Here is a 15,847-nt window from a genome sequence, read left to right on the forward strand (position 1 = left end):
CTATTGATAGCTACAGACTTTTTCATCAATACTATCTTCGACATATCTTAGCCGTAACTAATACTGATAAAGTTGATTTTTCTCGATATGCGCATATACAGTGCGATCTTAAGACATTTTGTATTTGTCGAATTTTAAATTCCAATGTGGCATTATATTTCCAATAGAAATTATTTAAAATTAAGGAATGGATCTCCCTCTTGCAATGCTCTGGTTCATTGCCCACCTTTGGCTGTACCTTTTATACCTTTTCGAATTAAGGCTATTCGTCTTTTTAATTTTTTGATTTTCAAATAATAACTGAAGTTACATTTGCCATGTCATTATGAACTTTCCGAATTGATTTTCCTCTAAGTTCAGTATTTTTGTGATTTTACTTTTTATTGTCGAAATGCGCATCTGGTGCAAAAAAAATATTATCGTAAATGTTATAACTATCACTGGCCCGATGCCTCTCCTGGTGGACTGTTAGTCTCCGAGGGTATCAACAGCCCAGTAACCAGTATTCCAGTACTGCCAGGAAAATACGGATTTTTTTGTTATTAAATTTTGCTTTTCCAAAATATTAGAAATTATTATAAATTAAGAATTGTATCTCTCTCATGCAAAGCTCTGATTCCTTGTCCGGCTTTAACTATAATGTTTGTACCATTTTGGATTATTATATACAATAGATCTTTATCTTTTGAATAAGCTTTTTATTTTCAAATATTTCGACCTCTAGCATCGCCGAAGAGACATTTATTTTCGAAATATGCATCTGGTGCTGAAAAAAAGTGTACTTTTAACGTTATTAATAGTTCTCGTTTACACATTTTATTTAAATCTTTCAAACATTGATACTAAATATTCCGTAAAGTATGTGTTCCTACTATGATGTAATAGTACATGAGACATATTTATTCGATTTGGAGATAAGTCATAACATAGAACTGTATATCACGAGCCACACTACTGATATATTCTATCAACATTTGATCTGACAATACTAGTACTGTACACATGAGGTCGTTGATATTCTTGGCTGTTATAACTGCTGCTGTATTCCAATGTAACTGTTCTAGTATTGCCAAAAGGCAATACTTTGCAAACTTGGACGATGGGAACTTACAAAGTATGTATAAGTTTTTCAAAATTATAAATTGAGCAAACAATAAATAACATGATACCTTATGTTAGGACAATATAAAGTTGGTTCACAGTGATTGAAATGAAAAAGCGAGATCGTTCAAAATGTGCATTTAAAACATCGTACAACTTCAGGAGAAGAACACATACTCCCGGTTTATTACATTAAAAATTGCTAGTCATCACTTCTAACTAGTTGATCCCGGTTCAGTTATGATATCGATGTTTAAAATTTGACGTAGTCAGTTAGTCTCCTAGTCGAAACGATAGTCCGTAGGTAAAATAACAATGTATATGACGACTTTATTAAGACAAGGTTAGCACGTAAAATGAAGCTATTAAACCAAGGAGATGAAGTTAAAGTCATCCTTTCGAAAAAAAAATATATGTCTCACTGATGACGACGAGTATATTCAATTTTCTCTTGACATCTCGTAGTTAATAGTCATATCACCAAAACGATACGCAGATGATCAACACGACGATTGCCACATCTGAAGCAGGAATTGCTTACTCTTCTGGGGAACCTGAGATTACGCCCGGTTTTTGATGGAGCTTCCGGTTTGTTGTGGCATTGTTCAATCTGAAGGCCTTTGTGTATTTGTGTGAATTATGTTCGTCTTTATCTTGTGTTCGTTTGAGTGGACGGTGTTGCTTGTATTTATGAATAAAAAGTAGTGGATTGAATGAAAACGAGACAATTTTCCTTCAAAGTCAAAACTTATAAAAGTTAACAATTATAGTTGGCTCACACAAAACCGCAAGTTTAAGCCCAACACGAATAGGTATTGTAAAGCAAACAGAAATACCAACGGTCAAATCTATATGAAAAAAGGAGAAATAAGAAACACCTATAAACCATTCCAACAAACGACTACTACAGAACAACAGGCTCCTGACTTAGGACAGGTGCATACAAATGCAGCGGGTTATAACGTGTTTCAAAACACGTTCGCCCTAACCCAAGACAGTAGTGTAAAAAAACATAAAAAGACACACTATAAAATATAAATTAAAATAGTTTAACACGATCAAAAAGACATTTAAACAACAACAAATAAAAATACACAAATCGAATAAGTTTGATCTATGACATAATATAAATACAACATTAAAACATAGGTGTCTATATAAATAAAGGCAACAGTACAAAGCTGCTGTTCGAAAGTCATCAATCGATTGAGAGAAAATGAATCCGAGTTACAAACTTAAACCGAGGGAAACACATAATACACAGAAACACTGAAGCGCAACAAAAACAAACGCCAACTACGTGACAGGAATACAGCACAAACAAGTATAGAAGTGACTATGATTACTGTATGATAACATTGGTATGTTATTACTTTTACCTCGCTCACAATGAATCATTAATACAACTTACGCATTACATGTAGCATGTATCATTCTGGTAAAATGCCATTTAACCACAAAATGTTTTAATTTTTCAGAGCTTGATATTGAAGTTAGACGGGAAATTCTCATAATGATCGTAGAACAAATCAACAAAACAGCAGAACAACAAAAACAGTTGTCCAAGACTTGTGAAGTGAAAATCAACGGCTCTATTGACAGCTGTAAAGCTTGCAATCAAGACTTGTGTGTCCCGTGAGTTGGTTTTATCATTTCATGACATAAAGTTATTAAATATTACAAAATTAGAACACGTCGAGCTCCTATCATCGCTGTAAAACATGGAATCAAATTTAGAATGCAAATGGGGAATGAGTCAAAGCGACAACAACCCCGACCATAGAGCAAACAACAGCCGAAGGCCAACAATGAGTCTTCAATGTAGCGAGAAACTCCCGCACCCAGAGGCGTCCTTCAGCTGGCCCCTAAACAAATATGTATACTAATTCAGTAATAATAAACGTCATAATTAACTCCTAATTATAAACAATAAACTAAAATTAAAAATCCTACAAGACTAACAAAGGCCAGAGGCTCCTGACTTGGGACAGGCGCAAAATTGCGCAAAGAATTGTTAACAACATAAAATGCAACGAAAACATTAATAGATAAAGAAAATATTTCCTTTTAAAGTTATTACATGTATATATCGTAGTCTTTTCACAATTTCATTACAATCTGGTTATATGAGGTATATATCTAAAGGTTGTTGTTGTGGTTAGTTTACTGGAAAGATATATGACCCTTAAGAAGAATGAATTAAAATTAATTATAATTTTAAACACACAAAACGTCACGCTTTATCATGACTTATAATACTTATAACTTTAAAAAAATAACTTAATGCGTATAGAGTTTATGGTCAATATTTTGGTAAATATTAGACTGTTTGTTTACTTGATTCTTCAAAATTAAAAAAACTTATTACAATTACTTATGTGTAAGGTTGCTTTGTTTTTAGTGATTCATCTATTTAGTCTATGAGTGTAGAATATATACAGTAGATGAATTATATTTTTAAGGGTTTGTTTTATAAATACAATATAATGTTGTTAAAATTCCACTCACGTAAATGAGACATACATGTACTAGTATTTGATTTTTTTAAGTAAATTTCTGTTATTTTTTGTATTTTTCAAATTCTATGATATCTTGTCAATCTCTTAGGCAGCCACCTCCTGTTTATGAAGCTATTTTGATAGCTGTTGGGACAGAGGCCCTTAAACCAGTCCTTGCAGCAGGAGAATTTGTAAAATCTATTGGATCACAATTGTCATCCACTACTAAATTTCTAGGAGGCGAAGCAGGCGAATTTGTAAAAGACCTTGGAAGCGTTTCTAAGAACATTGGCAATGGTTTAAAAGATGGCGTAAATAAAGCTTTGGATACGATAGGATCTGGATTTGAAAGTCTTGGTCATAAATTCGCAGATCTCGGTAACAGCTTGGCTTCTGGCGCAACTGATCTAGCAAACGGTCTAGGAAGTGGTACAACAGATTTGTTGAATGGTCTTGGGTCCGAATTTACAGGTCTATCCGGCCAGCTTGGTGGGGGGCTAGACTCACTAGGTGGCTCTCTTACGGATCTTGGAAACAAACTCGTAGATGGAGTCAAGAATGTAGGAAATTCGATTGGAAATACATTTGGTCGTGAGTTATACTAGGTTAAGAATACTAGATTTCTATACCATGTAATAATTTCTCAAGAGCGGGCAGTTTACTTTTATATGACTGCTTTTGTTTCTGTAGCGAAAACCTTTTTTGACAAAACAATAATGAATTAATTAATATTAGATATATAATCATCATATACATACATAAGTTCATTTACAATACGACAATGTGACATTCTTTACTTATTGGTTTCATAGACAATTAATTGTTCCCATGATTGTATCAAGTTGTTTAAGACACATGTTGAAAATCTATTAACCAATTAGTGACAAAATGATTAAAATGTGTCAAATTTAAGATTAAAAGAACATTTGAAATATTTTCCTGTCCATTTTACAGATATTTTCGGTAAACGTTGTGTACAGACATGCCCAGTATGTGCAAAACTTGATATAAAGAAACACACAAAAGAAGAAGTTTTACAATCAGGTATTTCATTTCATTATATACTGGTCCGAAAATTAGTTTAAGTTGAAACTATAGATTTCTACCTTTCTTATCTTGTAAATAGTTATCAAAGGTACCAGGATTATAATTTAGTACGCCAGAGGCGCGTTTCGTCTACATAAGACTCATCAGTGACGCTCATATCAAAATATTTTTTAAGCCAAACAAGTAAATTGTTGAAGAGCATTGAGGATCCAAAATTCCAAAAAGTTGTGCCAAATATGTCTAATCTATGCCTGGGATAAGAAAGTTTTGTTAACAGTAAATTTGTAAAAATGACCACATTATTGATATTCATGTCAACACCGAAGTGTTGACTACTGGGCTGGTGATACCCTCGGGGACGAAACGTCCACCAGCAGTGACATCGACCCAGTGGTGTAAATAGTTATCAAAGGTACCAGGATTATAATTTAATACGCCAGACGAAGTGTTGGATTTGCGTATTGTTATGTATTAGGGTTAAATTCTGTTCGAGGTCGGGGCTATTCCAGGTAAGGGTGTAAGGTCAGACCCGTAATGCTGTTTTTGATGTCTTTAGTATGAACGTGCTTATGGAGAATAAAGACGTGTTTTTGTAATGATGTCTTGTCCAGTTATTTAGTCCCCGTAAAAGGCAAGAACATCTCATGGTGGAGGACTTCAAATGGATTAATTTGTTTTGTAAACCGCTTTTGACAATTTGTTTCAATTTTATACTGTGTAACTGAAATAATTTTGTGAATTACCATGAGGATCGATTTGCGTGCACTGAAGCGTGACACTACATGTAGGCGGCAAGCACATGGTTTTTACACAGAGACAATTTTTATTTCCGTTGGTTGTTGAAATTTTTGTACCCGAATGAGTCTAAGTTATTTCTAAAGCCGAGAAAAATCTCACCAACTTAAGTCCGAGGTTAGAAAATGTGGGAACTTTGAAAAATATACCTGTCGTTTTATCTGACAGTAAGGGAAGGTATTTAAAGGATCAGACTGTAGATAAACACCCTGAACGGAAAATTGTATGGTGGATACATCCCGGCACGACAGTACAACAGAATTTACAATGGTTGAAAGAAAAAGCTGTGAAGACATTTCAGAACTTAGGGCAGATACACATTACTCTTTTTATATGGTTGGGCACCTGTGACTTAACATTCAAGACTGGTAAATATTTTTTTTTGAAATCATCTGATTTTCAAGTGGTAACAGATCTTTGCCAGGATTTACGGGATATCTACACCTTTATACACAAGTTCCCAACAGTGCGACTTATTTTTCTTCAAGTTCCGTTTTATTCTATTTACTGGTGGAACAAGTTTCATAACCACCCTGACCCCGACCAGTTCTTAAAGAAGGACGATATTCTACATGAGCAGTTATTAGAAGTGAATAAGTACATCATCACTTTAAACGAATTTTGAGGACAAAACTCACCGGATTTCAATTTGGACATTTTGGCATCCAAAAAGCGGCACTACGATCTGCAAACGAGTTATAGTACATCGTTCGCTCTGTACTTGGATGGGATTCATCCGTCACCTACACTAGCGAAGCTTTGGCTTCTCAGACTTTGTTTAAGGCTTAATAAAGATTTTAATTAAAACATTTACCTAACTGATTGGTATGTTTTTCGCAGATTTTCAGTTTTGTATATGAGAATTTATCTCGCTGCTCTTTGTATTGATACACGAACATGGTTGTATGTATAGTGGTTCAGTGTATGTGAGAATTAACTCGCTACACAAGGCATTAAACAAAGCGTAATACATTTAGACTGAAGTATACATATAAAAGCGTAATATCATTCTAGCTCGATAGACCCACTACTGTTGATTTTTGCTCTTTATATTAAAATGGCATCTTATGAATGTGTATGTGAGAATTTACTCGCTACATGTATAGGGTAATCCTGATCGTTGGTAACATAATTTTGTAAATGACTTCAAATCAACTCTCGGCAAATTTTTCTGATGACGAGTACGACAGTGAGGTCGAATTTGGATTGATATCAATTAAGTCGCCTGAAACCCCACTACTGCCTTTACCCGTTTCTATATCACAATTGTCCCAGTACTCTGACGATTCCCTAGAATTTGAACTTGAACAACCAAACTCTGTTCTATCAGACGAATTTTTGTCGATAAATCATCTTCGGGGACCAGATATTAATTATTTACTTACTCCGTCCCCAAAACTACCTTTAAACTTTTCAACATGTAATTCAAATCTTGCCATTTCAGACACGATGGAAAAACTAGCAAACTGTCGGAAATTTGGCGGCTATCCCCATGAAAATGATGCATTATTTATTGCTGAGTTTGAATCATATGCAACCCTACATAACATTTCACCACTGGACGACAACCGCATAATAGCGGCGCTTCATTTACATTTGACTGGTCCAGCATTAACCTGGTTTAATTCACTATCGTCTGAAAATAAGGCATCATGGGAAGCTATAGTACATTTGTTCAAAGATAAATATGTTGATTTAGACTGGCAAAATCCTACAGTTATGCTTGATAGTGAAATCTTTGAAAACATGTCTTTATCGTCAGGCCAGTCAATTGATGATTTTTATTGCCAACTTGTGGAAAAAGCAAATACATTGAAAACACCTGATCACGAAATTTTAGTTAAATTCATTAAAGGGTTACCCGAACAACTAGCATTTTTTGTAAGAGCCGTTCACCATAGACACAGTCCATCGGCATTAGCAGCCGCTAAAATGGACGAAGCTTATGGGTATAGGAAGGCTGAGCTACAAGTAGCTGCGGCAAGTAAACAGGAAAAACCTAGTGATAAACGTGACTCCGAGTTCGCCTCCTTACAGTCACAAATAGACACTCTCACTAAGGCAGTCCAAAATTTAACTGCATCTAAAACTGATGAAAGTACAAAACATAACAGACGTACCGATCGATTTGCTTAAAGTCGTCAGCAGGCAACTTACCCCCTCAGGCAACAAACAGTCGTCAGCAGGCAACCAACCCCCTCAGGCAACCAACAGTCGTCAGCAGGCAACCTACCTCCCTCAGGCAACAAACAATCTTTGTTTCAATTGTAATTCGCCAAATCATATTAAACGTTATTGCAACTGGAACTGACAAGGAGTTAGCAGTTCAGATATCACATGTCAGTTGTGTGACCAAATTGGTCATTCAGCGGTTAATTGTAAGAGACTTTCGGGAAACTGAACAGTCCCGGGGGACACCAGGCACGGTCTTTCGTTAATTAATTCTGTTAACATTATTGGTGTTTCACGAATTAAAATACAAATTCCACAAGGAAAACATTGGATTTTAGTACATGTATTTTCACAAACATCACATCCGTTATTATTAGGCACATACTATTTGGTCTCGAAGAAAATAATGCTAGATTTTTCAAAGTTGACCGTATGTTCCCGTTTCTGTAAAGTGAAAAATTAAAAGCGTTTGTCAGTTTTGCCAAATTCTGAGATGATAGTATGGGGCAAAGTTCATAATGATATTTTACATGGTATGCAAGGAATATGCACGAACCATAATTATTTGTTTAAATTAGGTGTTTTGACAGCGAAATCGGTAGTTTCTGTAAATAAAGATAAACTGGTGCCTGTCAAACTGTTTAATTCTACAAATGAAATAGTTGATATTCCAAGGGGTCAGATTGTTGCGAAATTTGAGATACTTGACAATGACTCTGATTTAATAGCTACATGTATAGGAAATAGAGAAAATCCAGAGGTTAATAATGTACAGTTTTCGACCGAAAAGTGTGAAGATGGGGAACTTAGTGGGACAAAATTTTTCTCCTATTTTGATATTCCAAAACATTTATCTGAGTCTGAACAAGGACAATTGAAAGGGTTTTTAAAATCGCATGACAACATATTTGTAACAGATGAAAATCCTGCTTTAGGTTTCACGGACGTAGTGCAACACAAGATTATACTAAAACCGGATTTCAAGCCAAAATATCAGCGATCGTATCGCCTTACCCCAGATAAAAAACAAGTACTTCGGGATCATCTCGATCATTTGCTAAAACAAGGAATAATTTCCCCGGTTGGTGAAACCGAAGATATACCCATCACAAGTCCCATAGTGTTAGTTTCAAAAAGAGCCAAGGAGTCCCGAAATAGCCAAAATAGCGATTTCAATCAGTCTTCAAACAGTCTCTCTCAGTTCAGATTTTGTTGCGATTTCCGTTATTTAAATTCTCAGTCTCAGCAGTTTTTTTATGGACTACCAGAATTACAGGATTTAACAGAGTCTTTCTCAAACAGGACCCCGAATTTCATAACTCATATCGATTTAAGGTCAGGATTTTTTCAGATGCCTATATCTCCAGACAGCCAACGATATACCGCATTCAACACTTGTTACGGTATATATAAATTTCTCCGCCTACCAATGGGTTTAAGTTCATCGCCAGGATCATTTCAACTTTTAATGGACAAAGTGCTCCATGGGTTAACATTCAATTCTTGTCTGTGTTATTTAGATGACGTTTTGATAACATCAGAAACCTTTGAGCAACACCTTAGTGATTTACATGAGGTATTTAATCGTTTACAAGCCGCTGGCCTAAAATTGGGCCCTAAGAAATGTCATTTTGCACAGAAATCTTGTTTGTTTCTTGGCCACCTTATTTCTAAAGACGATATACAACCACCGCCTGATCGAATTACAGCAGTTCAAGAATATCCGTCACCCCGATCAGTACGTGAACTTCGCCGTGCACTAGGTCTTTTGAACTGGTTCAAGAAATTTATTCCAAATTTTAGCGCTGAAATAGAACCTCTAACCAAACTTCTTCGGAAAAACGCCAAATTTCGTTGGACATCAGAACAAGAAAATGCATTTACCAAGTTGAAATCTTTATTGACAAATTCTCCGATCTTAGCATTTCCAAATTTTCATACTGAGTTTTATTTAGCAGTGGATATAAGTTCTAAAGGTAAAGGATACAATTTGTACCAGTATCAGGAGACAGCTAGCGATAGTAAGGAGGTCAGTGTAATTCGTTTTGGTTCTAAGTCATTAAGCAAATGGCAAAGATCGTACGGACCTACAAAATTAGAATTACTAGGGATGGTAACAGCTATTTTAGATTGTGCAATGTATTTGAGGGGTCGTAAATTTATTGTCGAGTGCGACCACCAGGCCCTTCGGCCTATATTTCAAAAACAACTTAAAGGGGCCATATATGAACGCTGGGTAGCAATATTGCAACAGTTCAATTTTGAACTAGATATAAACCGGCAAAAGATATGCAGGTTGCAGACGCTTTATCTCGGTCAACTCGATTGACTAGTTGTGAAGGTATTGATAGTCCTGATCAAGAGGACCCATTTTTCCGTACGTTCCCGAACATGTTGGTGATATACAATTTGAAGGAAAGCGTGTTAAATTTCCGAATTTTATGGATTCTGAAAGTACTGATTTTCAAGAACACAATCTTCCGGAAGTTAACAACGTAATGCAAAGTTACGACTCCATTAGGAATTTAAAACATTTTAAGCGCAGTAAACAATTTCAAAACAAACAATTAGATTTTGGATATGACGCTGATACAGAAGATTACGATGTAGCAGATCAAACAATTTCCAAAATAAAAAGTCAGTTACCAGATTACATAAAATATCAACAATTCACGGACAAATGTGACTCTGAAGACCGTTATATAACAGCAGATACAGGAAACCGTGATATACCGGAAACTTCATCTCAAAATATTGACACTGAAAATCAGTCAGAATCAGTCGATCACAAAACAAGTGCTAAAAATCAGGATACAGAAATTTCTACGGAAAAGGAAGATCATTCAAATTTTACAACGTTAAATACCGATGGTGACGAAACCCAAACTAATCTTAGTACAGAAACGGCTACAAGTGAGAACAATACTCAAGTTAAATTCACTGATTCAATTGAAATTTTTAGACATGGTGATTTTAGTAAGGACACTTTTCAAAAACTGCAAGTGCGGGACCCAAACTTTGGACCTTTTATATCATATTTTGAACAGAATAAATTACCCTCTTCACAGAAAGCTGCTAGAAAACTTCTACTCGAAACTCCAAATTATGACATGGTGGATGGATTGCTTTTTCGTACTCGTACAGCAAAGTGTAAACGGACAAAACTTTTCACTCCGTATCAACTAGCTTTACCAGAGTCGCTATTAAAACCGTTCTTCGATTGTACCATGACTCACCGTTAGGTGGACACGGTGGCATTCAATATACAGCGGACATGTTAAAAGAACATTATTATTTCCCGAAATTATTACAGAGTGTGACGGATTATGTTAGAAGTTGTCACGATTGTCAGAGCCGAAAAGTTACTCAAGTTAAAACAAAAGCAGGTATCGTCGCTTTTAAGACACCTGAAGCGCCTTTTCAGGTTTGGCAAATGGACAAATACGGACCTGTACCAGTGTCAGCAAAAGGAAAATCTTATATATTTACAACCGTCGATGCGTTCACAAAATTTTTAGTTGCAGAGCCTATACCAAACAAAGATGCGTTGACAGTTGCGGAAGTCTTGTTTAAACTTGTATCTCAATATGGAGTTTGCGATACTATGATCAGTGACCGTGGTTCGGAAGCCACCGCATGTGCAATTAAGGAAGTGTGTCGATTACTGGAGATAAATCAGCAATACACACCGAGTTTTACTCACCACTGTCTTGGTTTGTGTGAAAGAACGCATAGAACGTTTGCAGAACGCATGACGCCTTACATTCAACAGGGAAAACATTGGGAGGATATATGTAGTACCATCTATTTTATTTTCATTAAATTCAACTGCCAATGACAGTGTAAAATATTCACCTTTTGAAATTCTCTACGACAGTCGTCCTAAATTTCCTTTGTCGGGACACGTTCGTGATTTGAATTTAGCATCAATCCCAAAAGATTATCATGACTATCTTAAACAATTTTCCGAAAGATTAGATATTATTCGGAATGAAGTAAAGGATAACGCACTAAAGTCGCATACAGCAATGATGGAACGCGCTAATCAAAAAGTTCATAACTTAACATTAAGACTTGGCGACTTTGTATACATGAGTAAAGACCCGACAGGTCCAGGACATAAATTTAAATTCAAATTTGCAGGACCATATGTTGTTGAAAATTGTGAAAGTCCACACTTATATACATTAAAAGACCAGACTACATCTAAAATTTTCCCGTCAATCCATATTAACAGACTAAAGCCGGCATATGTTCGCAAACCTAATCAGTGTAACTATTTCATGGATCCAGTTATTACAAATATCAATCAGTTCACAGTAGAACACGATTTACTATCAGATGAACATTCGGAACACAGTGAGAACGATAGTCCATGCAATGATCTTGTTTCATCCGAAAATGAATTATCCAAGGTCCCGGATGTAAGCACATCAGAAATAATTTACCCGTGCGACGTTCTAAAAGGACACACAGAAAACCCATGCGTTTCCGAGACACTAATTTTACGACACCTGAATCGTCCACAGATAGTCATATCAAAGACAATGTTAAAATCAAACGTATACTTGCTTGTAAAATAGTGAACGGAACACATAAATATTTAGTTCATCTTTGTGGCGAACCTGCAAAGAACGCACGTTGGATGGATATTTCTGACCTCAACGTTAAAGCCAAAGAGATTATTTGTAAAAGGCCCCCGCCTATAATAAATTAAGTGTATTATAGCATTGGCAATACTGCCACATCTCTTTAAATTTATATTTATAATGATACACTAGAAAATCTATAATTTAAGTGGAAAATCATAATACATATTTTAATAACAGTTATTTCTTTTTGTCTTGGATAATAATTATCTTTTATAAAGTAACACCGCGTAACCTTTAAGGAATGACTGTAATATTTTTTTCTGTCTTTGAAGAAATGACATAAAAAATTTGGTGCACACTGAATAACGCGCGTAGCGGATTATTTAACAGTGTGCACCACATTTTATTTTATGTTATTTCGAATAGACAGAAAAAATGTTACAGTCATTTCTTATAATTTAATTCTAAATTCCATTTTAATCCGTAGAAAACCACGAAAAAACGTTGATGACGTCACGGTCACATGACTAAATTATGTCTATGGGCTGATAGCAAAATAACGTCAGCCAATCAGAAGACGCGTTACATCCAAAATTAAATTATTTAAGAATTAAATGCTTCTTTTTGTAAATTTATTGGGGTGTAAAAGCGTTGACCGAAGTACATTTTGTATGAAGCGCGGAAGCGCTTCATTCTAAAAATGTACGCACGGTCAACGCTTTTACAACCCTATAAAGTTACAAAAAGAAGCATTCAATACTTATAATTACATTTTTTAGCTATGATCATGAAAACACGAATTTTATATATTTTATTATTTAATTCACCTGTGCACTTTGTTGTTGGAGCACGTGTCATCATGAATGAAAAGTTGTATTGAGCAATGCAACTGCTTACGGAATAACACGTGATGTGCAGTTAGCCAATCAGAATAACATATTATAATGAAACATACATCTAATGTAATTATTACCAAATGTAGAAAACAAAAGTGAAATATATTCCAAATATATTCAGTGATTCTACGAATAAGCAGAGGTGTTTTTGTTTATCCAGTGGACATGGTGTAATACCATTATAACATTATCTTTTTTTCAGTGTGTGGAGCAAATACAATTTCTAGTCAAAAGAATGCTATTGAAACTATAGCATATCTCAGGTCTCTATACAACACTACACTCACAAACCATATCGTATCTAAGGTAAATAATAATAAAAGATTCTTAAACAAAAAATATACAATATGTTCACGTTGACGTTACGCACGGTGTATTGCGTCAATACCGTGTAATCAACCAGTCCACACTAATAAACAGCATAAGTTACATGTATATACAATTTATATCCATAGACTAGACAGGTAAATACTATTCCGAAAAAAAAACTACAAATTGTTTTAAAATATTCTATTATGGTCTAAAACAAGGACAACATATTGACAAAACGTCAAAAATATGCGTGTCAAGTGTAACAGACTTTACGCATAATAACTTTAGCAGGAGTGTTTGTGTTCTTCAAAACAGTGTTATATCCACGAAAATTTGAAGGAATGATATGCTTATATATAAAGTATTACGATATTACTGAGTATGCGTCCCTGTAACGACCAACGCTATTTTTTTGCAAAAACAAATAGTGTTCATTATGGTCAGATTTTGGAAAATGTTAAGTTATCAAAATTTATGGGTTTTGAAATATAAGATTAAATGATATTCCGTTTGTGTAAATTATGCTTACAAAAGTACATGGTATTACATAGACCATATTAAAATCGAATTTTTGCAGCACACACACTATATATAAAATGCAACGGCTTCTGGTAAATATCTTGCAAGATGTCCAATGTCGGATGTCGCCGCTTTTTACAAATAAATTGATATTGCGACGTTATTTATCGAAGATTTAGATTTGTTGCATGCGAAATAGTGCTTTTTTGCGTAATTGTACTTTAACTTTACAAAACCGCTACATACTTTTTGATTAATTGCGTAGTCAAATCGACTTCGTTTTCAAAGAAATGAAATGTCTTGTAAGTTTGTCTACTGGACGATTTTCATGCGTTTTCAACGTTGTCGATTCGGTGTACGCTATTTATGGTGGATCATCTGTATATATTTCCTCAGATAGAATTTTCTGGATCGTCAAATACTATCAGCAAGACCACAAAATATAAAAAAAAATCCAATTACTGGGGTTGTTAGTTTAGATGAGGTTTTTAAGTTGTGAAAAAGTTTTTTATCACGGGAGGATGAAAAATAATCTTTTTCAAATTTTCAAAGGAGTAGCGGCATTAAGGCCTAGTTTTGGCCCAAGAAAATAAAATGTTAGATAACCATTTCAAATTGGCACATAATGTTAAAAAAACGCATCGGGTCAAGAAATATAAATGAAAAACAGAAAGATTTTTATCTTATGACGTCACAATTACGTTATAATACTATGTACTGTTTTCACAAAAAACGATGAAAAAATACAGAATTTATGCAGTTTTCTATCTTTATTTCCGTTGTGGAAACATCCTGCGCAGCCAAGAAATTACAAAATAATTTAACAGAAGTTTATTATAACTATTGACATAATCTCACCAAATATAAAGGTGTGCACATACTTTCTCAATCTAAAATATTATACTTATTATAAAATTTGATGAAAAACAAGGGAAATCACGAAATTTAACATAACATGCAAATTAAGTCATGATTTGTTGACATGGTAACTTGTTCGATGTCAAATTTGCTTTGAGCCAAATAAAACTTCATTTTTTTTTTTTTTTTATTTCTCTGCAATAAGATTCATGAGTATAGAGCTTGAAAGTGAAAATAAAATTGGGCCTGAAAGGTGACTATATACTTCTCCACATCATACAAAGCTTGTAAACAAATGAGATGAATTATGATTAACCTTATCTGACACTCGTTTCATTTTTTTATCTAATTGTACCGTTATTAAAGAAAGTAAAGTGAATTTTATAAGCAAGACCCGTTTAACTTGTAATTCCCGATAAACTTTTATTAAAGCAAAATATATAATATTCCTCCTTTTCGGATCAAAATGAGGAAACAAATGCATTTTATTACGTTTTATGTCAATTTGTCTTTGGTAGAGAGTTGCCCTATTGGCACTCATCATACAATATATATATCTTCTCATTTCATATAGACTAATGCTTTACAATTTCTGCTTTTTTTTGCAGGTTGAGTATGATCCAACTTCAATTAAAACAGTTGGTGGTGTCTCCTTTACAAATAATTTTGTAACATACACACTGTACGGACAAACCGTCCGTCTTCATTCTAGCACAGACTTGAAAATAACAGACATAACAGCAACCGCAAAGACTGTTGCGCATCAAATATTAAAGAAGTAAAACATCAGAATTTCTAGCAATTCGTTATTTTTTTCAATTGCAGCCCAAATAGCATAGTTCTGTAAGAAAAACTAAACAGACAGCCGGTCATTTTAATCCTCTTTTATCTTACTTTCCTGGCATTTGATTATATTTTCCTTTGAACTTTTAAATTACTTAAACTCACGCATCAGTCGAATTCATGAGTTTAAAGTCCCGTTATAGGAATACATGTAACAAATAGTTAAGTATTCTATTTGCTATTTCCAAAATGCCAGAAACCACTCATGTTTTTT

The 15,847-nt window shown here is 34.5% G+C and overlaps 1 protein-coding gene across 1 annotated transcript; it reads left to right on the forward strand.

The window, feature by feature from the left end:
- The first annotated feature begins 930 nt into the window (after positions 1-930).
- On the forward strand, positions 931-15,588 carry LOC143045219 (uncharacterized). Its single transcript, XM_076217572.1, has 6 exons — positions 931-1,114; positions 2,580-2,736; positions 3,709-4,190; positions 4,554-4,643; positions 13,304-13,407; positions 15,399-15,588. The coding sequence occupies exons 1-6, from the start codon at positions 1,003-1,005 to the stop codon at positions 15,570-15,572; spliced, it is 1,119 nt and encodes a 372-aa protein (XP_076073687.1). The 5' UTR covers positions 931-1,002; the 3' UTR covers positions 15,573-15,588.
- The last annotated feature ends 259 nt before the right edge of the window (positions 15,589-15,847 follow it).

Source organism: Mytilus galloprovincialis, chromosome 9 (assembly GCF_965363235.1).
Source record: "Mytilus galloprovincialis chromosome 9, xbMytGall1.hap1.1, whole genome shotgun sequence".
In the NCBI taxonomy this organism is placed as follows: Eukaryota; Metazoa; Mollusca; class Bivalvia; order Mytilida; family Mytilidae; genus Mytilus; species Mytilus galloprovincialis.